Here is a 25,160-nt window from a genome sequence, read left to right on the forward strand (position 1 = left end):
TTGAAAACAGCTGAAACACGTTGATTACATGACACAAAGAAAATGTATGTAGTTGTCTATGCTGCCATATTATGTTGCATAAGCAGCCAGCTTTATTCTGTAGGTCTTGAGCATTTTAACAGTAACGCATTTTATCTAAAAACAAATATTCAACATTTTGTTGCTTTTTTTTATGATAAGATCAGAAGACAATTCTGTAGTTCAGTATCCCTCTTTGAAGTTACATTTTCTCCTTCCTACTCCATGATAGTCCTAGCTTTTGTCTCCTATGGCCTTAACCCCTCATAAAACATCCAGTTTTCCACTCGCTATTTATCAAGTCCTGAATTCCTGCGTCCCCTGTCTATATTCTGGTAAGAGATAGCTGGTCGTGAGTGGTGCACATGATGTGCCAAAACAGGCCATGTTAAACTCAAATTGCACAGTTTTCCTTATGTGATACTTATTTGGTGTTCTGTCCTCTGAGTGGCCATAGCGTCCATCTGTTGTTGTCGTGTCACCCCTGTTTTTAGGAACTTGGTATATTGAAGATGCTCGCTAAACGTAGATTTAATTAGTCAGGCTCTAAAATTATTATAGGGGAAGTTGATAGACGTAGTCAGGAGTTACATACAGAGTACAGTATTATTCATAATAAAATTAAGGGAGTTGACTAACTGTAGGTCTATCTTTGTCACGATTCTTACCCTTTAAAATATATTTTAGTAATGCAGAAAAAAAACAGATAACTCCTGGTTAAATTATGTAGATTCAAGCATATACCTCAATTTTAGAGAGATTTCATAAGCTGTGCAAATAGCAGACTGAAAGAGTTTATTTTTAGAGTGACAGCATATTGTGTATGTTGGTTGTATCAGTCTCACTTGTTCTTTAATGTTGTCATTTCATAATAGTGGGGGCTTTCATATATTAAGTGCAATGTTTATTCTATTTGTGCAATTCAAACGGTGTTCTGTATCTTGTTACTTTTGTAAAAGATTCCTTCTTTATTTCAGCCAGGAGGAGGTAATCTGGGCTTGTTTCGTCTTCTGACGTTTGTTTTGCCAGAGAAATTTGCCTTCTTGTTAGGCGGTTGGCATGGGGTAGCATGGAGAGGGTGAAGAATGATTAAAGAGCCCAGTCCGTGTATTTGATTAATATTCAGTTGCTGAAGTCCTTTTTGCTCCCCGACTCTTGGTCAGCTTTGATTACGGAGAGAAATTCACCTGCAGCATCTGTAAGCTGAAAGGGGCAATAAATGATTCCTGCACACAGAACTGGGAGAACTTAGGCCATTACAGTTTCTACAGAGCAAAGTGGCACAGGCTACTTCATTTCACCTGTCTGTCACCATAAATGCTACAGGAAAATACAAGGGGATTTTGGACTGAAAAGTCCGGAGTCTGGAAGTATCTCTACAGGGATAAAAATAAAGGCTTCCTTCTCAAATTTCTTATAACTTTAATTATTTGGCAAGAGCCTTGTTTCACCTCATGTCATGTCCTAGTCATTGCTGTACAGACGAACCAAAACCACCCTTTCTTCTTTCCAGGTCTCCTGCAAGCGCAGAATCTCTTAACGCAACTACCTCAGCAAAGCCAAGCCAACCTCCTGCAGTCTCAGCCAAGCATCACCCTTGCCTCGCAGGTCAGGCTTATTTCTACAGTTCAGAAGTTGCTGTGGGGGGCCGTGAATTATTACAAGTGAGGGGACTCTTTGTATTGGTTACGGGAGTAAACGCTGCTATATTATAGCTGCAAATACAGCGATAACAGTGAGTTTGTCTTTCTGGATAGATTCAGTATAGAACTGAACTATCAGTAACTTCAGTTTTACAAGTTTCTACTCTAATATGCTTTTTTTCCCGCACACTTAATGCTCTTAATTCTTATTTTTAGCTGAAATTTTTCATGTTTGATATTTTGAGTTAATGGAACTACAGCAGCATTTGATCTCTTGTAAGGTTTTCTTGAACAATATATACATTTCTTAAATTCAGAGGAACAAAGTGTGGGCTACCCAAAAACCTCAAAAAGAAGATTACGGAGTGGTATCTTTTTATTATTTTTTCATTTTTAAAAAAAGATTGCAGTGGTAATCTGTTTCTATTCTACCCTAGTTGTTCTGCTATTATTGCCAAGTCATTGCCAATCTTATTAGTTACCTTCTCTGAAGGCAAAGGTATTGTCAGAAATGCATTAAAATATTCTGTTAGATATATGTTAAAATATTAAAGCTCTGATTAAGCTTTCAGACTGTAAGAAAAGCAATTTTAAGGTTGCACGTGCCTGCAAATTTAATTTTGCTTCACTCTGGATTTTACTGTGTAGTTTAGTTACATGACTGCATGCTGTTTCTAAAATAGTGTGTAATATCATCCAGTATCTCCTTGCCAACCTGGTTACATGTAAGAAATTTTTAGTCTGTAATAAGACACCTGAGTCTGAGTCTTGGAGAACTATATTTTCTGTTATATCACCTGTAGTATTTTTCATGTACCATGTGGAAAATGGAATTTGTCTCACCTCTGTAGTTCATACTTTGGTTAGCAGCATGATTCCCTGCTAAAGATTATGCTTGGATTTAAAAGAAGTATCAAAACCACAAAGAGAAAACAAACTATATAATGGGGATGAAGCCAATAAAGACACTGCAGTAATTATCCAGTATGTTTAATGTAAATTTAAAAACTCTAAAAACCCCTATAGTGTGACACACGTATCTGCAATCCTGGAAAGATCATATATGATCACATTATTTCTCAAGTAATGGAAGTATAGACGCTGACCTTCCTCTACCATCTGCTGTGCACTGCACAATACTGCTGTACTAAGTCAGGAGAAAAACAACATACAGATCTACGTAAAGACTCTGCTATGTATGGGGAATTTCTTTTAGAACAGCCATTTCTGGATATTTGCAAGCTATTCTGGTGTTGCATAGACTTGAGGCTGTTCTTAATTGTGCTGAAGGAGCCTGTAGTTTCAGATCAGGGCATAATAAAAGCTATTCAACTGAACTGAATAGAATTTAACTAGAGTGAAAGATTTGTCTCTGCATTTCAGGTTATCTATTGCACATAAAAAGTAGAGTTATACTCAAAGCATATTTCCAGTGTTTCTGTTGCACATAAAACATGCACTGTGCAATACCAGATCTTAATATATATTGTTCACCTGTGAATATTTTCCATCATGCTCAGTTTTTTTTTTTCCACAGATTCTTCTTATTGCTGCATAGCAAAACATTAACAGTATGCTAATATTCAGGAATATTGAACCTTGTGCTGACTTCCTGGAAAATGAGCCTTTTATGCAGGGGAAAAAAAAAAGATCTAAAAGGAATTATTTTCTCTAGGTTGCTTTTGTTTAATTTCTCATATCGCCAGGACATCTACCCTTATTGTTGCAAGTCTAAATGGAAGGGTTAGAGAGAGATCTGTTTTTTCTTACTGGAAGAGTTAAGTCAGTCCCAAGAGATGGCATTAGAGGAAACTTGCTATGTTTGCTGTCCCTGTAGGTGCTTGCTGTTCCAAGATTGAATAGGAGAGTTGAATCTTTGGGGCTGATGACAATCTGCCACCACACACAAGTAGTAAATTCAATTTAAAAATGATTAAAAGGGGATGAATGCCAAGCAGTCTATAAATGATAGAACTGTATGAAGTAGGAGTGTTCAGCCTTTCTTTGAGCAGCTTCTGTAGCAAGTGAAAGTTGTTGGTTATCTCCTGCACTGAACATCTCTTACTTTTCTTTAATTGGTTCTGACAGAGCCTTTAAAAGACTGTCATACTAATACAGTTTTCTGGATTGTGACTGCTTGTTCTTGAGAGGAATGTAAATAAATTGGAAGAACTTTCAGATTGTTGGAAATGCCAAATTCATTGATCTTTCTCATAGAAACCTTACGTACCTTTTCTAAATCTAATTTTTGCTGATTATTCTTTTAAGTCTGATTTTCATCTTTTCCTTGCTCTCTATCTTAATAGCCAGCAACCCCAACACGCACAATAGCAGCGACCCCCATTCAGCCACTTCCACAGAGCCAGTCAACACCAAAGCGAATTGACACTCCCAGCTTGGAGGAGCCCAGTGACCTTGAGGAGCTTGAGCAGTTTGCCAAGACTTTCAAACAAAGACGGATCAAACTTGGATTCACTCAGGTGAGACTGTGTACCTTAGTGCCTGCCAGTGTGGAATCTGAGGTCTCATCTTTGAAGTCTGGAGGGAGACTACAATTCCACCTTTTCCTAGGAGTACCTTCTTATATAGGGTTATGCTCTGGCCTTTATGTAGGGGATTTCTAAGAACTAGCAGAAAAAGCCATACATACATCTTACATCCCTGTTGGTTTTAAAGCATAGCTGTTTTCCCAGCAGGTCCATGCATTTACAAGCTCCAGATGTCATTGCATGTGCTCTATTCATTCTATAGGATTTAAAATGAATGGGACAAAGCACTTTAAAGCTGCCTTTAGAAGTACAAAGTTCCAGAAAATCATACAGCACAATTAACTGCTCTGTGTGTTTAAAAAGTATGTCACAACTGTGAATTTGCTTTGGATGTCAAAGGGTTTTATCTCTCAAGCGTATTTTGCTATTAAACATCAATGATTTCTGTATTTAATGCTTTTGCTAAGGTTCCTAAACAAAACCTGAAAGGGCTGTTACCTTTGAAGTTCACTGCTTACAGAGGTGAACTGGAGTTGTGGTTTGTTTTGTTTTATTTAAAAGCTCAGAAATACCAATAGAGATGAAGAAAACTAATTTGAACGTATTGAAAATGGTCGAATGAGGAGTACAATTAAAAGTACAATGTGCAGTTATGTGTTCTGTTATTCTGTTGAAGGGAAATGCTGCTTGTATACAAGAGTCCTTTCTTATTAATATAAAAATTAAATGTTCTCCTACAAAATAATCTGTCCAGGTAAACAATTCCTTTTGGCAGGAGCCTATGTGAAGCACAGGCTTGTTTTGCCAGAAGAAATACCAAACAAAAATCAAAGTAGGTATTTAAAAGCCTGAGCTCAGCAGTCAACCCAGTATATGTGATTTGTCCACCCCTGGAATAAGTAAACCTACTCTAGTCAAAAGTTTGTTCTGAAGTCAGATTTATTTTTCTGGTAAAGTTCTAAATGTTTGAAAAGTCAGGGTTCATAATCAAAGTTCCTGGCAGCATCTTAATTACAACTGAAGAACAGAATGTTGCTAGTATAATTAGGTGTGTTTTGTTGGCATGTGTGCCTTCTTCCCTTCTTTCCTTCCACTAGAGGGAGGTACAGAAATATAACAGTGATGGACACACATGAAAACCAGAATAAAGCAGAACAGAGTAGAGTAAAATATAAAAGCTTCCTTATAGCCTGATTGAGGAGGTTCATGTAGATCTTTAGTTATTATGTTTAATCTGCCCTACTGTGAGGTGATTTTAAAGCCTCAACTTGAGTTTTTAAGCTATGGGTTAACCCTTCCTTATTGACCCTGTTGTGAGTTTTCATGGTCAGGAAAAATGAACATAACTGCTCAGGCTTGCATTTTAGTATTTTTTTTTTTTTGAGCTTAAAAAAGGTAAACCTAGAGAAAGTGATCAAATGGCATTCAATCATTCCTATCCTGCATTGAGTGTGTACCTATATAATTAGGCAACTCTAATAACTTCTACTTAATTGCATAGTTGGATAATTAGAAATCCCTGTTTCTTTGGTTTCTTATATCTGGATAAGTAGATTGCCTTTCAGAGGATAATACTTTTTATTTTCCAGTAGTACTGTAAGCTTTTTCAAACTCACCCCACCCCTGCCTTTCAAAGATTTAAGTTTGCATTGCAAACTAATCACTTAGTTTATCTGCATAGAGCAATATAAAAGGTTTTGAATTTGAGCAGTGTCTTTTCCTTCTGCCCCCAAAATTCTCCAGAGCAGATGTATTTAAATTCTTTTGTTTAGCAGTTTTTCCTTAAAAATGTCTCTTCTGTTTGACATACAGAGATACAATGAACACATTGCATCTTAGTGTTATTGCAGATATGTAACTGTTTGGTCAGGACAGATTGAAGCTATGTGAACGTACATTTTACACAATGTAATTGTTGCTCTCTACAAGATACTGCCTCTGCTAGTCCATCCAAGCTTCCTAGCAGAGCAACATATACAAGAGCGATGTACCTTATAATCAGTTTTATTTCATTACCAGAGTGTCATTCAATCTGTTCAGTAGATCAGACATCTGTAAGGTACCTTCATCCTCTGTTCCACCCATCCTTTCAGTGGCCCATCTCAAAATATAAAATTATCATCCTAATACATAAATTGCTTTGCCTACAGCTGAAATGCTGCCACCTTTCGGCATTGAAAACTATTGACAAAGAAATGGTTAACTATTCATTTTAAATCAGATGGCAAATGTTAGTAAGAACAACATAAATACCAGAATTAAGTTTGGTCAGGGGACTGGAGCAAATTTCATAAGTCTTTCCTGCCAGGATATAAATCAGCTTATCTCTAAAATGGTTTACATAGCCAGGTTTTCTTCTTCATAAACTCACTAGAGCATCCATGTTACTTACTTCTCTTGGAATGATTTATGAGGCTTGAAATGTGCAGAATCCTGGGATATGGGTGGAGGTACAAATGTGTTTCCACACGTTTCCTCTTCTGTTTGAAGGGCTTACAAGCCAATTGTTCTGGTCCCCTTCTAGGAAGGAATTTTTCCTTATGCAACCTGCACAATTTGCTAGGCTTAGCAAAGGTTTTCTTCCTTGCTTGGATGTGGCCACTCTGCATGCTGTTAGTATACTTGTGTCAAGCGGTGGTTGTGGATCTGACCTAAAGGAAAGAAAGCAAGCTTTATGCACCATACAACTAACTCAATTGCAATTAAGCTCCACTAACTACGCTCAAGCTCTTCAGTCTTTTCTTCTAGACTTTTCATTGCTTCTTGTGTTTAAAGATCTAAATTAATCTAATTTAGAACATATAGCAAAAAATTACTAAGTTTTCAGAAAGGGCAGGACCTTCATGCTTTAAAACAAAACCAGAGAACATTATGGTGTTTTTTAGTGGCCATGATCAAGAATGGATTTTTTTTTTTTTTAAATGAGGCTATCCAAGTGTAAACTACGTAGAAGTGTATTAGCTATGAGCAGAATGTCTGAAAGCTAGCTAAAACTGAGTTTTGAAAAGAAATAACAGATGTAAAGATGTGATCATTTGTCTGTATAGCATAAAAGCTATTGTGGATAGCTTTTAGCAGATGGGTAATGGTAGTGAAGACTACAGTTAATCAGTATTTGATATGGTTCAACTTCTTGTCTGCTTTGAAATGCATATCTGTGGGGAAAAGTTTGATTTGAACATCACAGAAGATACTAAAAGTTCAGATAAGAGTATTTTTGCATTTATTTAAATGTGATGTAAGTTTGTAGACAAACCTCATTCATCTCTTCAGGAGTGTTTTCCTACTAATTCAAGGACATGAATTCACGGCATTTCTTATTTGAACTTTTCTTCTTCAGTGTGAAATATGTAGATACGTAAATCTGTTCCCAAAGAGCATTTGGCCTTTAATTTTTTTAAAGAACTAAGAGAAAAATTACAAGTTAATATTCAGTGGAATGTTCTGCTTAGTGATAATGCTAAAAAGACAGAGCATGAGGGAATTTCTGCGAAGAGTTACATGGTTAAACTGCCTGTAGTTTGAAAATATGACATTTCTTTATCATTATTTGCTTTAGCATGAATCTTGTTAGTGCCAAGCAAGTTTCTATGAAACTGAATCCCACCCAACAGTGGAGTCACTAGGAACACAAGGGTGTGGCGGGATTCCTTGCTTTGGAAGTACCTGTGTTAGTGAATCCCTTTTTTCTCTTTCTTTGTCCAGGGTGATGTTGGGCTCGCTATGGGCAAACTCTATGGAAATGACTTCAGCCAAACTACCATCTCTCGCTTTGAAGCCTTGAACCTCAGCTTTAAGAACATGTGCAAGTTAAAGCCACTTCTGGAAAAGTGGCTCAATGATGCAGGTGAATGAGTCTGTGTATTTCTTCACCAGCCTACCAAAATCAGTAGGATTTTGAAAAACTGAAAAAACTGCTTCGTTGGTGCCCTTACGGTTTTATGAAGCCACCAATCTTTGTAACTGTCCATGGGACAAACAAGGGTATAGGAATAAGTGTCCATATTTCCCTATTTATGTGCCCATATACATCTGAAAGAGTTCCACTGTGAACTTCTAGAACTGTGTTCTGCAGTCAGCTGAATAATTGCATGGGGTGAGGTATAATGTGTCATGGTTTTCCTCCTTCGTGTATGTTAATGCATATAACTTCTAATCCTCTTCTAGCTTTCTTTTTCAGATGTGTAATAGAGAGAGTTGCATGGTTTGTTGTTTCAGTAAGCAGAGCTTATTGCATTCATCTCCTCCCACGTCCCCTGTGTGCATTCTTTTCATCTCTCTACAAGGGTCCTTATAAATGTTCTCTTTCTCCCCATAGGAAGAGTTCTTTATGGCTTAGGGTTTTTTTCCTTCCAGAATTATTTTTTTTCCTGGGAGAAAAGTTATTCATGATGACAGTGTTGTAGAGTTTTTTTTTTTTTTTTTGGTTTGTTTGTTTTTTTCTTTTGTGCCAGCAAAAGGAGCTTGGATGGTGGTGCTAGGTGTTAGGACAGAAAATGTTTAAGAGTGCTGTCAGCCGTTTCTTTCTTCGAAGTATATAACTGTACATAGTATAAAACTGCTGATGGATCTGCTAAACAGATGGCAGAGACAGTGTGTGCCCTCCTATTTTTATCAAAATGAAGAGGGCTTAATGCTGAAGATGACAGTATTCCCTGAAATTTTGAAATTAATTGGATGCAATGTTTAAAATTTGTCCTACATTGAAAGAAGGAAGTGTCATTTCTGTTGTGCTGACAGGCTATCCTTAGGTAATCTGGGATCTATGATAGAAGACATAGGAAGATCTTTGCAGCAAATGCTCTAGTCCACAGGACAGTGGTCCCCAAACCTTCCAGCAACACTGAGCAAGTCCGGTGCTGCAACAAGTGTCATAATTTGCTTTTCCTTCTAACCTGAAGAAATACTTGGATTTGTAAAGTGAAGTTAAGGACTGTAAACAATGATGGGGTCCTTCACAGCCTGGAAGTTAGGAACCATTGTCTTTGGCTCTCATTCAGTTTCTTGAAAATCTTTGGAAGAAAGATTCAGGTGACCATAAAGGCCATTCATCTACTTTTAGGTAAAAGCAGGCAGCAGAAGCATACTAATGATGCTTTCCATTATGTTACATCAGAGTGTTGGAGAATTTACTGTTATAGAACTCAGCTTGTTCTGTGGGATTTTCACAAGGGAGAAGAGTTCCAGCAGATTTATGGGTGCTATTACTAAAAAAAAAAGTAATCTAGAAAATAATGTGGTGAATGTACTTGCCCATTTGAGCCTACCAGAGTGGTCTAAGGGATTGTGAACTTTGGCATCTACTTATCATGCACAAACCACTGTGCAGAGAGGGGTCTGCAGTGTTATGCAGCCGTAATTAGTCATTTTGATTAAATTTCCTGTTGGAACCTGGCTATCGGTTATTTTGCAGTTTCGTATACAGAGTGGATTAAAGTATGTCCTCTCTTCAGTCTTCCGTGGAGCCAGAAAGACAGGATTAGGGGTTGACAGATAAAGACCTTCTGAAGCTAAGGAGAGGGGGAGCTGCTGGCTGGGTAGGCTATCTAGCAGAGCTGCATAGCACAGAGTATCTGCTAGGATCTCCAGAGAAAAGAGGTTGAACACTGTGAAGCTGGCTGTGAGCTTTCTTCTTCCTCTACTGTATTGCAGAGTAGGTAAGAGAAATTTCAGGCTGCTCAGATTTTTTTCAGTCTGTGGCTTATAGCTATGGCTTCTGGATATCAGCTACTGCATTTTTCTTTAAACTGTGATTGCAGTGAGTGAGTGTGAGTTGGAATGAGATAAGGGAGAAGGAAACTTTGTATAGATATAATAAAAGGAGTACTGTGGTAGAATACAGGAGCAAAGACAGCACCCTCTGGACTTACTTGTAGCTTAGAAGTTTCAAGTATATGTTGTAATTTTGAAGTACAGCAATTAATACATGTGATCTTCAGAAATCTCTATATATCCGGAGTAGATACAGAGTGAGTTATAGCATGCCTTGCACAATTGAGGAACACTTGCATGAGATTGCAGTGTATTCAAATAAAATCTCCTCATTTGTGTTAACTTTATTTTTTTCAGAAAACCTCTCATCTGATTCAACACTCTCCAGCCCAAGTGCCCTGAATTCTCCAGGGCTGGGGGGCGAAGGCTTGAACCGTAGGAGGAAGAAACGCACCAGCATAGAGACCAACATACGTGTGGCCTTAGAGAAGAGTTTCCTGGAGGTCAGTGATCACTTTTGTTCAACTCAGCCTATACAGCAATGAAGAAATTTTGTTTAACGTTGCATCTGCTATTACTATACCATTTAGGAAAATGCTTGTACTGAAGAAGTTGAATACAAAGACTGTTCCAAGGAGCACACAATCAGTGCCTACTTTATTTTAATTAAAACAAACAAACAACCATACAACCACCCCACCAAAATCTCATCGGTTCTTGCAGTTTGTTGACTGAGTGATACTGAGCAATAGCTCAAAGCTTGTTACTATGCACAGCAAAAACAAGAAAAAAGGATTACCTTTTCTGAGGTTGGATGAATGACGTGACAGTCTAAACATACATAATATGAAGTTCTTAGCTGGCATTATATTACTTTTGTTAGGTGCTTTGTGCAGCCATATGTGCAGGTAGCCTCTGTAGGTAGCCCATTCAATCTATCTTTTATTATAAGTTGTGATTGAGGTTCGTTTGGCTAGTGCTGTAGTTAATCTTTTCTATTACTTTTTAGGAGATGCTAAAAGAGAGATTTCCTTATCAATATCTAGAATTCCTTGAAGGATTTATTCACAAGTCAGATCCCTTCTCTCAAAAAGAAGCATATTGGTTTAGTCTTCATCATCCATCCATGAGGAACACAGCTTACCATTGGTAGAAATTTTTCTGCAACTTCGAAAATGTAGGGCAGAAGTATCTATTATGGTCTCTCTCTAGAGAGTGTACCGCAGATTCTGGGTATAAATGGCCCATCCACATTTCTGCGTAGTGAAGGAAAAGCTATAATGTAAAACTTCAGAAGGTAATTTCACAGCTTTTCAAGTACCCATTTCCTTTTCTCAGAACCAAAAGCCTACCTCGGAGGAGATCACCATGATAGCTGACCAGCTAAACATGGAGAAGGAGGTGATCCGCGTTTGGTTCTGTAACCGGCGCCAGAAGGAGAAAAGGATCAACCCACCCAGCAGTGGTGGAACCAGCAGCTCGCCCATCAAAGCAATTTTCCCTTGCCCAACCTCACTGGTAAGAGTCAAGAATCTGTTGACAAAGATCACTGGAAGAGATAATTCTACTGTGCTCACTGTGGAAGTTGCACGTACTACACCTTCTTTGTACAGCAAACTTGTTCTCACAAGTCTATATTTTACTGGCATTTTAAATATCCTTCTTGCATACTACAAAAGAGAGGGAATGCTTACAAAGCAGTCTTCAGTTCAAGTATTTTATTTAGCCAGCTCATGACTAAGTATTCTGGCTAGCAAATTTGCAGTTGGGTTATTGCTTTGTAAATTTGCCAGGTAGTAACTCTGGTTTATTTCTGGATTTTCTCTCTTGACCAAACCTTTTAAAATAAAATAATAGTAATAAAAATTGCTCAGCAGTTCTACCCCTCCTATCTTACTTTGTTTGCAGTGATAAGTAGATGAGCATCAGTAAAACATATCTTTTGGAGACTTTAGTCACACAAGTCCAGTGTTATTGTTGTTGTCACTTTTGATCAGGGATGGTTTACATCTAAAAAAGGGCATGGAACAAAGGAAAAAAATAGCTAATGCTCATGTAATTAATTTCCCAAACTTGTATTTGCCTCAGGTAAACACAAACTTCATGAAAATAAGAGTAACAAAACACTTGCATCAAGGTTCCTTCAGCTCCTTTGCTACCAATGTCCATGGAGGTCTGTTTTCATAAATTGAAACAGTAGCTGTTAGATTTCATAGTAGCTATGCTAATAGGACTGTGGTGGAATTGATGTAGCCTGTAGCTGTCCTTTTGTAGTATTTATTCCACCTTCATCATTGTAGTAGCTAATATCTTCCACTACTTCATTAAATCATTAATTTTGGTGATGTGTCATTCTTTCCCCTCATCCTTGTCTCAGGATGTGTGCATGCAACTTTTTGTTTGAGGGGAAGGGATGTGTTGACTGTACTTAGTACTTTTTTTTTCCCCACAATTGGAAAGCAAGGTTACATGCCTTGCTACCAAAGTGAGATTTGTGATAGTGTATTTTAGTAATCATGCAAATGTACTTGGACTGCAACTTAAGAAAGCTTCCCTACATAAATTCCTCTTTTATTATAAACTGCCATTGTATATGAGAAGTTGAAATGTTAACCACAGTCTCAATTATTTCAGTGATGTTTCCCTAAGCATTTCCACTCATTGTGAGCTTCCTTTAAGACTGTGCTACCACTCAAATGGACGTTCTAGCCCTGCCACCCCCAGCCTTCACTGGCGATATGCTCTGTTGATTCTTTGTGTCAGGTCTGGAGACTATGTGTCTATAGGATGATTGGGCTCAGTTTACCAGCTTGACTGCAAGTTAAGCATGTGAAGAACAATGATTAATTTTCAGCAGTATGTCTGGATAACCAATTTAACTTGCACCCTGACTGCACAAGTACTAGAGCTGTGAGACAGGATTGGAGGTGAATGCTCCTTTAGATGGCAACCTCCTTTTGTATTGGCATAAGTCAGTCATCATAACCACAAGGGTTAGCTGTATTAATTTTAGGTCATTTACTGCCCTGAAATATTGATTGTGACCTTGGCCTTAACTGTTTGGTGGACAGATGACAGATGTGATATGTAGGCTGCGTTAGTGGGAAGTACATTGTATATCTAGTGCTTCTTTATTTCATGGACTATTTGAGATGAACAGAAAGCTCTTAGACCTGTCCCAGTTGCCCCAGCCTTGTTTAAAATGCATAAAGCTTCCTATAAGAGGATGTTCAGCATGAGAGAGATTTCTCTGATAATAAACTTAGGTAAGAGATGGGAAAGGAGGAAGGTTTTAGCCTATATTTTTGCTATGTTCTCTTGGGAAATTTTAAAGTATTTGTTTCTCTCATTGATGTATAACAGCCTTCAAATATTACTGTTGAACACCATTTTTGTCCATAAAAAGTCCTTTTTTCTCCTTATATTTAATTTTTGCTTATAAGCTAGTTCCTCCAGCCTTGAATCTTAGGATGTTTTTCTCCGCATTATCTTGTTTATTTGTAGCTTGCTTGTTCTAAGCTATCCACGAGTAAAATAAGCTAATGACATCTGAACTTTTTTAATTTTATAAATCATTCCTCACACACAAGGAAACTTACCAATATAGAGCTCATAGTTTGGTTGAGTAAAAGCGAAATGTTACACTGTTTTTCCATGTAAACACATTACTCTAAATACCTTTGGTAATGCTGTGATGTTTAAATCATTCTATCAGAGAAAGAGATTTGGAGCTGAAAAGATATTTAAACAAGAAAACACCATAAATAAATAATATGTTTTGTAAATCTTTCTGGAAGAGTGACTTTGTTAAAGCAAGATTCTGTCACTGGAGGGAGGGATAGGTGGAAGGCCGACTTACAGTCAGTCCTGAAACAGTGTGGGTATAATGGATGTACCTCCCTTCAAATGCTGAATTATTAGGAATAAATATTGCTGGTAATTAGAGAAGGTACTGTGGCTGGCCCACTGAATACTAAAGTAATGGGTTTACAAAAAAGTTAGTGTATATGCAGTATTTTCCCTGGTAATTTCCTCAGCAGAGGATGAGAAGAAAGAAATCCAAGTCTAGTAGCTAACTGCTTTTGTCTTTTTCCTTAACAGTTTAGCAGTTGTATTCTTTTTTGACCTCCAGGTGGCAACCACGCCAAGCCTTGTGACTAGCAGTGCAGCTACTACCCTGACTGTCAATCCTGTGCTCCCTCTGACCAGTCCTGCTGTAACTAGTCTGTCAGTCACAGGTAAGGTGCATGCCATGACCGTTTCTTCACAATTCACTTGTTCTTAGTTGTCAAGTAAATTACTATGTCAAACAAGTAATTGAGATTTTATGAAGGTAAAGATTTTGTTGGATTTCTAATGTCCTTTCTTCTAGTTTATTATTCAGGAGAAATTTACAACTCTCTGGGTTCTATTGCCCAAGTTTCATATAAAATAGGTTTTTGATTTTGCTTTATTGCCGTGCATAATGTGAAGATGTCTCAGACATTCATAATCTGCTTTGCTGCAACTGGAAAACAGGAAAGAAAAATGTTTTTATGACAGATAAAGAATCTTTGAGATATCGTACATTTGGCTTTTGTATGTTGGTTCCAAGTGTTCCTCTTCTCTCAATTTAAAAAAAAAAAAAAAAAAAAAGCTCCTGGGCTGAGTTTCCTTGTCCCCACATTAACCTCTGCCATTTTCCCCTTAATATTCTTTAGAAAGTCTTCCTTTATCTCAGTACTGGTCATTTGAGTATCCCAGGACATTCTTGTAATTGCTCCTTGTTACTCCACTATGAAAGTTCAGTCTTCGTGACCATTTGGTTGACTTTCCTGGGGATAAAATCAAAGGTGATAGTGAAGTGAAAGATGTTAACCTTCCATTGCTAGCTTCTAGAGCTCCTCAGCCTCTTCTTGCAGTGTCATTTCATCATAGTCTGAGCACCAAACTCAGTAGTCCTTTTCATTTGGACTCAGGGTGCTTCTTGGACCTACACAAATGTGTATTTGTCTCCTTTTCAGTTGGACATACAGATTCAGGTGGGTAGTGGTTTCAGCTCAGTTATATCTGGTTTTTGTACCGATCTAACCAGACTCAATCTTCTAGGCACAACAGAAACCAACTCCAACAACACAGCAACAGTGATTTCAACAGCACCTCCAGCTTCTTCAGCAGTGACATCACCCTCCCTGAGTCCTTCCCCTTCTGCCTCAGCCTCCACTTCAGAGGCATCCAGTGCCAGTGAGACCAGCACAACACAGACAACCTCCGCTCCCTTGTCCTCCCCTCTTGGGACCAGCCAGGTGATGGTAACAGCATCAGGGTTGCAAACAGCGGCAGCAGCCGCATTACAAGGAGCTGCACAGTTGCCTGCAAATGCAAGTCTCGCTGCCATGGCTGCTGCAGCAGGACTAAACCCAGGCTTGATGGCATCCTCGCAGTTTGCAGCTGGGTAAGGATGAATTTTTCACACTCTAGCAAGTTAAGTGACAGGAGAGGAAAGGAGAATTCTTGGAATAATTTGCATGGGCTTTTATGTATTGCTGTTTTCTGGTAGCTCACTCGGCGATTCTAGTATCTTTTACCTGAAATTCTGAAGATTTACTTACAGATAGTAGACTTTGCCATTCCCGTCAATGTACACAAATACTGTTTTCGTTTTACAGATGAAAAAGCTGTGTTGCAGCAATGTTGTGATTTGCTAAGTCATCCATCCCACTGCAGAGCTTGACTTAAGAGCTGCAACTTACCGATGAATCACAGAATCATCTATAGTGGAGAGCTAGCCTAGATCCACTTCTCACCTCTGTATTCTTTTCTCCGTCATGATCAAGAAGCTGTAAAAGATATATAAGATGCATTGGTGAAGTTTTAGTTTTAAAAAGCGTTGCTGTGAAAGATGACTCTTTGTTTCTTCATTTCTTCTTGACTGATGTTGTTTTTATCTGAATCTGGGAGGTGATGATAGCTCTCTAACAAGTTGCAGTTTCCCCAGAATACCTTACAAGAATATTTTACAGCTACAATCAAAACAACTCATGCAGTTTCAGTGCCTGTACTTCAGGCATATTGCTAACCACACAGCTGAAAGGCCATATCTACTCAAGACATCATCAAGGAAGAACTAAAATAAAGACTAGAATTAGGCCTTAATCTTTGACACCCCCCCCCCTTTTTTTTTTAACATGATGGTGTACTTCTGAACAAGGACACTTTTTCTTAAAAGTAACACTTTGTTTCTTCTTCTATGATCTTGCTTCCTGCAGAGGTGCCTTACTCAGTCTCAATCCAGGGACATTAGGTGGTGCTCTCAGCCCAGCCCTGATGAGCAACAGTACACTGGCAACTATTCAAGGTCAGTAGTATTCTTTTTAATGTGTCTCCATCGTATGACTTGAATTTGTGCTTTATTATTCTCTACCGAAAAAGAGCACTGGACATAAGTGTTATAAGAGTAAAGGTTTTTCAAAATTCAAATGCCCAAATACATTTTATGTATCACAGATTCAAGAGCAGGTACAACTTCAGAAAGCGGGTTAGAACCATGTATGATCTTGTAGAGATCCACAGGAAGCCTTTAAGATGCCGCATGTGATCTGGAATTTATTTTGTTATCCTCCCCGCGTAGGCATAGAGACACACGTGTTTCCAGCAGGTTAGAGATTTGTGTTTTACAGCTGTTCTAATGTAAACTTGAGTAGTTATGCTGTTTTGAGGTCTGTAGGAGGGCAGTTCTGAGCAAGACTTGATCCTAAATTCTAGTCCCCATATGTCTTTTAAACAAACAAACGAGGAAAAAATATCCTACCTCCCTAAAGTCCTTATGTAGAACTTTAAATCCATAAATGCATATTCAGAAGAGTAAAGAGTTTTGGAAGTGCCATGCAGTGTAATGTTTCCACTGACTTTAACAAGAGTTGTTCTCAGTTCGTAGTTTGTCATCTATGAAAACTAGATGGTGCAAGTGCCTAAACAGCTAGCTAACCTTGTGTATTCATATGTTTTCTAAACTAGCTTAACAAATCTTATTTGCAGGGTACAAGAAAAAAAACATTTCATAAAGTGTCATACTTAAATCTAGACCATAATGTAAGGCAGTGAACCGTGTAACCTTGTGAGAGTGAGTTGTAACCATGGTTATATGTCAGCATTTAAAAAGTTATGCTCAAGGTTACGTGACCTTGCGTTCATCTTTTGATACCTGTCATTTCATGTGAACACACATCTCAACCCTTTCCAACACAGGTTACCTGAGCGTACAGGTTTTCTTTGGCAGAAAACATAGACCAGTGTTCTGCCTAAAGAACTGAAGAAAAACATGATGGAATTAAGAGCAGATGACAGAAGCATCTTAGTATCTGCAAGGTCTCATCCCCTCTTCATAAAAAGTTGTTGTTTCAAAAAAAAATAAATCAGGTACCTGTGATGACTGTCATTAGTGGTAGAGAGCACTCCCATCCGAGAAAGCAAATGCAGAGACCTGTTGCTTTTAGGCACATTTTGCATTATTGCTTACTGCTAATGTTATCTCCTCCCTGCTTAATGTTTCCCTTTTTTAGCTCTTGCATCTGGTGGCTCTCTTCCAATAACATCACTGGATGCAACTGGAAACTTGGTGTTTGCCAATGCTGGAGGTACTCCTAACATCGTAACTGCCCCCCTGTTCCTGAACCCTCAGAACCTTTCTCTGCTCACCAGCAACCCGGTTAGCTTGGTCTCTGCAGCTGCAGCCTCCGCAGGGGCCTCTGGACCAGTCGCCAGCCTTCACGCCACCTCCACCTCAGCCGAGTCCATCCAGAACTCTCTCCTCACGGTGGCCTCTGCGAGTGGGGCCACGTCCACCACCACTACTGCCTCCAAGGCACAGTGAGCCGGGCTGAGCTGTGCTGCCAGCAGCCTGCTTCACTGTGCGGTGGGATTGGCTGCCAGCGGGGTTTATAAACTGAAAAATGTGATGGGCATCCTCTCGCCGTGTTGCTGGGGACAAGGGAGAGAAAGAAAAAGATAAAAAACAAAAGCAAAACAGGAAGGATTTAAAGCTGGGACAGACATTTGCCTAATTTTATAATAAACACTGTCTTTTCAGGATCGCTTCATGGATCGGAGAACTTTCTAACCAAAAATGTAAAAAAAAAACAAAAAACAAAAAAAACACAAAAAAATGAAAAAAAAAACACAAAAAAAGTGAAAGGACTACTTATCATTTCCAGCAGTCACAATGACAAGTTAAGGTGGGTTATCAACTCAAACATAGGAAGGGGATTTCTTGTTTCTTTTTGGTCTAAATATCTTTCTTTTTAATTATCATTTTATTGGTCTGTTGTACAGGCCATTATGTCATACAAGGTGTTTATAATCGTATCAATCGTGTTGGGGGTTCCTTTCTTAACTGGTACAATTTAGGCAGGCCTGTATTACTGGTGTATCTCTATTATTATTATGATTATTATTATTATTATTATTTTTATATATATAGTTTGGACGCGTTTGTCTTCTGCTCCTGGATTATTTTCAGCGAGCTCCCACACCGGGGGGGAGGGTGGGAGGGTGGAGAGGAAGAATGGAGCACAAATAGACTGTCCTAATCTTCTGGGAATGTTCTGAACAGTTTCCTCATCCTTGAATTTGTCTAATGGCTACTTAAAGGGGTCAGGAGAGTTAATTTCCATCACTTGTGCAGGAAGCTCAGCGTAGCCATAGAGATCATGGTGTGCAAACTTCTAGGCTGGTCTATGCTTTTAAGCAGAGGTAGGAATTAGTTCTGAACTGCAGTTCTCCTTCTCTCAATTACTTAGACGAAATGGCCAAATTTTGCTCGTAGCTTTGTGTGCATGTTCCCTCTTTCCTTCGGAGAGTGGGATTTGACCTCCGGAGTCTAGATTGTGTGGTACACTGATGGCTCTTTTGTTCTGTTGAATTGATTTTGCTGTTAAGAACACACACAAATATTTAAAAATGTCGAGTTATTCAAGCTAATTGGCAGTATATAAAGCAGCCTTTACAGTCCTAGATTTCTGACAGATGAATTGGTGCAGGATTTCAAAATGTCAGACTCTCGCTAAAAATAGCAGTATTCCTCTCCATTTACTTCTCATGTTTCCAACGTTGCATTTAGGAGAAATTTCTAGTAAAAAGTGCTTCTGGCTGCAAAACACAGCAGCAGAAACCATTGGAACAGAAGCTGCCATCTTTGATGCCAACACAGTAGAGTTGACTCTGGGGCTTTGCACATACCTTGGTGATCTCATGGAGTGTCTGAGCTGTGATGCTGCGAACTACGTAAACGTACGGCAATAAGCATCTCTGACCGGAGCGTCAGGACTTACCTGCCACCATAAATACCTTTTTGAGGTTGATTCTGCTTCATGTAGCAAAGAATATCTGCATGGATGAGGAAGAATAATGAACTGTACAGAAGTTAGATCTGTATATTCTTAAATATACAATCTAGTATCTTAACCAAAAAAAATAATTTTAAAAGAGAAGACTGGATCACTGCAATGCAGTTCACTTTGAACTTTCCATTCCTGATGGATTTAAAGGTTTCTGCCATGTGTATAAAACTAAATTTCTTTTAGCTAGCAAGGTTATTAGAAGAGTCCCTTCCTCCCACCTGCTTTTCTGTTGTCACTAGAGTGTTCAAAAATAATGAGCTAATGCAGCTACGTTCATTTTGTTGATGATTCAGGGGGATCCTGGAGTTTCTCGTCCAAGATCCAGAAGGCAGCAACTTTAAACTCTACATATGCTTTGGTTTGCAACCTCAGCATTGTGGGATTTGTGTTTGCACTCAAGTGGCAGAATCCCTTATCTCTCCCCCCCCCACCGCCATGGTTTTGCTGTTCATCTCTAAATCTCCACCTTCCTGTTTTACTGAATATTTAAACCAATTATCCCAAAAAACTTCAGAACTAGTGAACTGCAAGCAGGGAAACTAACAAATGTCCGTCCACCGTTTCTAATGTGTTTTTGATTTTTTTATGTTTTATTTTTTTAAAACTAAGCTTGAACCAAAGTCAATTTCTAGCAAGCTGCTGTACTAATGGACTAGTTTGTATAAGTGCAGTTCAGATGCAGAGAGGCGATAGATGCTACTGACAATTTCTTTTTCATTTGTCTTTTGTTTTTATTAATTTTATATAAAAGTTGCTGCTTGTTTTTAATCTTTTTTTTTTTTGGTTGGTAATTTGTATTATCCTTGGGGCAGACTCTTAACTTGATTTTAATTTGTTTTCTTTTGTTTGATGTGTAAATAGAATGGCAATGTCAGGGGTTTGTTAATCTAACAGGTCCCACCCTCATCCCACCAGTATGGATAAATCTAAATATTTTTGATGTGTCTGATGTCTTTATGACTTCAGGCTGCACAGAAGACTTTTAGGGCTATGAATAATACTGCATAAATGTAAATTTCCCACAGTAATAGCTTCAGAGCAGAAAAAGGTATAGCTGGGTGAGCTTCAGGGAGGTAGGGAAGAAGTGGAAGAGGAGATGCTGGTACCCACTATATTGGTCTGGAGGCCGTAGCGTGGGCTAGTTTCTACCAAAGGAATGCAAGTCCCATGGGGCTTGAGTTCAGTGAAGTAAGAGGATGGGGAAGACTGCAGCTATAGATGTTCATTCCTGAGTCTGAAAGTTCCCACTTACTTTCACACCTGTGCAAAAATAGGATTTATCAGGAAGCTTTTTTTGTTAAAGAGAGATGCTGTCGGTCTTTTCTCCAATGTATCTTCTATTCCCTAGTGATTTTGTGGCAGGGTGGGGGCATGGCCCTTGCATATATCTAGGAAACTCAAAGAAGGGTGGGCCTTAATCAGCATAAAATCCTCTCTCCACAGTTCAGAGAGACTGTGCCATTAGCTGTCTGAATGAGTTTTCATGTCCCATTCTTGCTGGTTTGTGGCTGGGAGAGGGTCTTGTTGAGTACATATCTGGAACACTAATGCAGCTTGGATGGATTATTTATTATAAAAATCTGCTTTTTTTTCCTGACTACCTTTGCATTGGTCACATGGCTTTGGTGTGAGCACCTTAATATACCCCCTTGCCCTCCTCCTCTCTACCCCGTCACCCTCTCTGGGGCCCAGATTCCAGGGAATTTCTTAGCAAGTCTTTTTCTGAGAGAAACTGGAAACTCAGAATAGCCACATATCCGGAAAGGGCTTGATTTTGCTTGCGGAAGCTGACGTAAAACCCAAACAGCACATATCCCCTGGCATGAGTCACCAGCGTGCTTTGGTTAAACCCCAATGTGCTCTGGTTCATTTTCCTAAAACATCCTAGTGACTGACTTTTGATCCTGGAGCCTGCTTCTCATCCCTAGGAATGTTTTGTCTCACGGGTGCTGGCAACCTCCAGTCTTTGGGTGAAAGACAGAAATCAGGTGTACGTCTCTATCTGGTTATAACAGGACGCATACGCGACTTCAGAGCGCGAAAGGAATGTGAATGAGATCAAGTACTAGAATTAAAGCTTCTTTTTAAAATTATAATCATGCTAACAGCAGAAACTGATGCATCTGAAGAGATTTTCTGTGCACAGACCTAGCAAATAGGATCTTTGTCTGAGTTTACCAGTGTTTAAAATGGAGAATTATTGTCCCAGTAGACAGTACAGGAATGAGTCAAGGACTTGTATTGTTGCAAACCAGCTGACAGTCACAGGGCATACATTTTGCAAACAGAATCAGTTTTTTGCTCCAGTGAGGCAAAGTAATGTCTCTGATTCCAGTATCAGTGGGTTCATATGTTGAACAGAAGTGATTTTCTATTATGTGGTAACAGTCATAAATTCTTTCCTTTGTTAGGGGAAGATTTTCTCTGAGAACGTTAGTTTCTAGGGCGGTTTTTTAGCTGCGTGCTGGTACCTTTGCTCCTGTATTGACTTGTCAGCCAGGATCACAAGAAATTTCGGAGTGCGTTAGAAAAGGATAATAGCATCTCTCTTTCTGAGCTCCATGCGTCCGTGTTTACAGGTGTGAGGGTTATTTTTCATATTTGCAATGCCAAAGGATACTTGCAGGAAAAGAGACGGTGAAAAACTCTCTCATTTATAGCCAAGGACAGTTAGGTCAAAAAGCAAGAGATTTACAGAGCCACAGATACCCTGGAGGTCTGGAAGAAAAGAAGAACAGGCAACGGCTTCAGGGTGAGGTGTTGTAGGCTGGTGATGAAATTCTTTCTGTTAGGAAAATTTATTCCAGTTTGTCTTCAACACAGTTGAACTCCTCAGAAGCTGCTCTCTGTAGTCACTGTAAAATGATTGGTGAACAGATCATTAAAAGTACACAGAGATACTGCTGCTTACAAGAGTCATATCTGTCTAAATCTCCTTAAGAGGATTTCTTTTGTTTCTGAGCTATTAATATGTATGTCTGAGTAGATTTTAATTTTACCATGTAGCTTTGAAGTGGTGTGTATGTGCATGCACTCAGAAAAATTGCTGGGATGATAGCATGCTTGTTACATGCAGAAGCACCTGGTTTTTAAGGGATTTTTATTTTGTTCAGCCAATTGGCTCGTGTCACTTCAACTCACTGTTTAGTTTTTCTTTGGGTAACTTGTGATGACCCATCGTTGCAGCACGACTTCTTCAGATCCTCTGCTTCAGTAAATAGTTGTCAAAAATACAAGTTAAATTGGATTGAAAAAGTAATTTTGCCAAGAATGAGAAATCTGTGCTCTGGTGAACCTTCAAGGAGAACATACTTGAAAGTTAGTTGGATCTCCATGTAGGAGTGTGCTGCTGCTATTGCTCAGCAGTTGTCTGAGTGCTACTGAGGTTTGCCTTGCAAAGGAAAACTAAAACGCCAGAACATTAGGAGGAAGACAAACGTTCTGATGGCTTGAAGTATGGTCCTTTTAGAACATCAGAAGCTTCAAGTTTGCATTTTATCTTTAAGTGAACAGGCTGACAAAGATTTTCAGCAAAAACAGCGTAGATCCTGAAGTATTTCCAGCTAGAGCTTGTGATTTGTTGCACCTTCTAGGGTTAATAAGGAGGATGCCAGCACTGAGCAAAGTAGCTATCTGCTGGTCTTAACACACAACAACATATGTTCTTGCATAGTATGATAGCTTTTCATTTGGTCAAGAGCAATCCCTTGCCTCTATTTTACTCCTTTTCTTATTTTAATTTAATTTAATTTTAATTCTGTAGTGAGCAGTAGATGTAGACAAAAAATGAATACATCTGATCTTCTAAAAATCTTTTAGCAAAATTGATTCCTTTAAAAACAAACAGAAACCAAAAAGCAAACAAACAAACACTTATGCTCAGGGGGCAGTAAGAGAATGGCTGTTACTGAAACGCATTGGAGAAAATTCTACATGTGCATCCATTGCAACAATTTCTTTTAAAGTTTTTATGCTTTTTTAACTTCTCTTGCAACTACATCCTGATGTTTTAGTTTGTTCTAATGTCACCTCTGTAAGCCTTGCAGTATGCTTTGGCTCATCACGCGTTTCTCCAGCTGTTACTGAAGGAGACAGTAGTGTTAATTCCTTAACTCTGTGCATGTTCCTACGGAGCAGCTTTCTTTAAACAGAAGTTCCCTCTTTCTTTAGTATAAATGGAGCACAGTATCTGTTACAGCTGCAACCATACCATAGATACTCAACCAAAGCATCCGATTTACCTTAAATACCAATTGATACCTTAGATAAAATTTTACTTTATGATATTCTTAGAGAGACGAGTAGCTTCTCGTGGCCATTAGGTTGTCTTGGGCCAGACAAAATAGCCTGTCTGGCCCAAACGTTCAATGATACTTGGTTTTAAACGAGGAGTTTAAAATGTAGGTCAATGTATTGCCAGGTTAGCTGTATTAAAGGTCACTATTCTTATTCTGCCTGAAACGGTTACATGATGTTTATCCACAGGGCATGGGTACGCCTGTTGGATTCACATCTGAATATTGGCTAGGGTGGAGTGTTACCAAAGGAGCAAGCTAACCTGCTGCTCCCCACTGGACTTGTGGTTGCCAATCCTCACATAGCCAACTCAGAATATTTTGTATTTTTGTAACAATACCTCTTCTTACTTCTCCCTCCCTTTCCAAAATACTATAGCAATACAGGATTCAAGATAGATAGTTGCAGAGGTTCTGCTCTTTTCAGTCGTCCAATCCAACTCCTGTCGCTGCTTGTGAACCTTTCTCTTTATCCAGCGGGGAGACCACTAGAACAGATTTTTGACAGAGACTTTGTCATAAAGGGTGCTGCAGCCCATGCCTTTGGGTTTTGTTTTTAATGAGAGTGGAGATTATGTAGAGATGTCACTGGGCTGCAGAATCATATGCTCTCCAAAGCAATGCAGAGCTGGTAGTGCACTCGTGGCTTGCAGTTTCTTAAAATGCTCTTATCTTCCGCTACACGTTCCAAGCAGTATGGGGCTCCATGCATGCCAGCAAAAGTCCTTCCAGTGCGTTTGGAACAACGAAAAGAGGAGATTCCTGTACTTACATATCTTTGCAGACAAACTAACACATGAGACAGTGCTTGGTCTTCTTTCGGCATACGTATCTTCATCCAGCTCTCCCGCTTCTCCTAGTAGGCTCTGAGTGGGTATCTGCTTACAGCTGTTGCCCCCTGGGATGCTGTTAGAAGGGTGTTAGGAAGATTGCACTGGACTTACAGATAGTTTTACCGTGGGAGAAGGGAAGAGACACCTTCTAGTGGAGTAGACAGATACGGTCAGGATATATCAGGTACTTCTTTTCTGACCAAATTCCCAGTAACGGAGCAACCACTGGGGCTGCTTTCTGTTCAGTCTGCGCTGCTAAGAACCGTCCTGCATTGGAAAAATCTGGGCCCCCTCCCATCCCCCCCTTCCCTTCTTGTTCCTCCCTCATCTGTCCTCTGTGGAAGGTAGCACCATACAGCTCTGAGAACAATACGCGTGGGTAGCAGCTGGCTTCTGGCACCTTCATAAAATACCTCAGCATAGCTTAGCATTGTCGCAGAACTGGTTTTAAACTGAAAAATCAGAAGAGAAAAGCAAACTTTATAAATAGTGGAGATAATTTTAGCTGTAGAGTTTAGTTGAACTGATGTTTATTATGACTGATAAACATGATTATGCTGTATGTATTTGAGATCCTGTTTATAGGTTACAACTTTATAGGGTCGGGTGGGTGCGGGTGGATGTCGGGGCAGAGCGGGGGGTTGACTGTGTTAGAAGGAAAATGTTTGCTCATGAATTTTTTTCCTTGTATCTGTCTTGCCAAAGGAAACATTTTGTCGCTCCTGGGTTTGGGATTGTTGTTCGGTTGGTTTATCTGTGGTCTAATCTGCAGCACGGCACGTGGTGGCATGCA

At 39.1% G+C, this 25,160-nt stretch overlaps 1 protein-coding gene across 27 annotated transcripts in view; it reads left to right on the top strand.

Annotated features, from left to right (window-relative positions):
* Nucleotides 1–17,929, top strand: part of POU2F1 (POU class 2 homeobox 1) — a 106,612-nt gene extending 88,683 nt beyond the window's left edge. For all 27 annotated transcript variants that reach the window (XM_040567382.1, XM_040567512.1, XM_040567329.1 and 24 more), the window contains 9 exons: nucleotides 1,532–1,626; nucleotides 3,968–4,141; nucleotides 7,856–7,997; nucleotides 10,220–10,365; nucleotides 11,201–11,380; nucleotides 13,995–14,100; nucleotides 14,951–15,296; nucleotides 16,111–16,199; nucleotides 17,404–17,929. In XM_040567382.1, coding sequence (XP_040423316.1) covers nucleotides 1,532–1,626; nucleotides 3,968–4,141; nucleotides 7,856–7,997; nucleotides 10,220–10,365; nucleotides 11,201–11,380; nucleotides 13,995–14,100; nucleotides 14,951–15,296; nucleotides 16,111–16,199; nucleotides 17,404–17,714 — 1,589 coding nt within the window. In that variant the 3' untranslated portion in view covers nucleotides 17,715–17,929. The remainder of the gene's footprint in view (nucleotides 1–1,531; nucleotides 1,627–3,967; nucleotides 4,142–7,855; nucleotides 7,998–10,219; nucleotides 10,366–11,200; nucleotides 11,381–13,994; nucleotides 14,101–14,950; nucleotides 15,297–16,110; nucleotides 16,200–17,403) is intronic.
* Nucleotides 17,930–25,160: the final 7,231 nt, after the last annotated feature.

Source organism: Cygnus olor, chromosome 1, assembly GCF_009769625.2.
Source record: "Cygnus olor isolate bCygOlo1 chromosome 1, bCygOlo1.pri.v2, whole genome shotgun sequence".
Lineage (NCBI taxonomy): Eukaryota > Metazoa > Chordata > Aves > Anseriformes > Anatidae > Cygnus > Cygnus olor.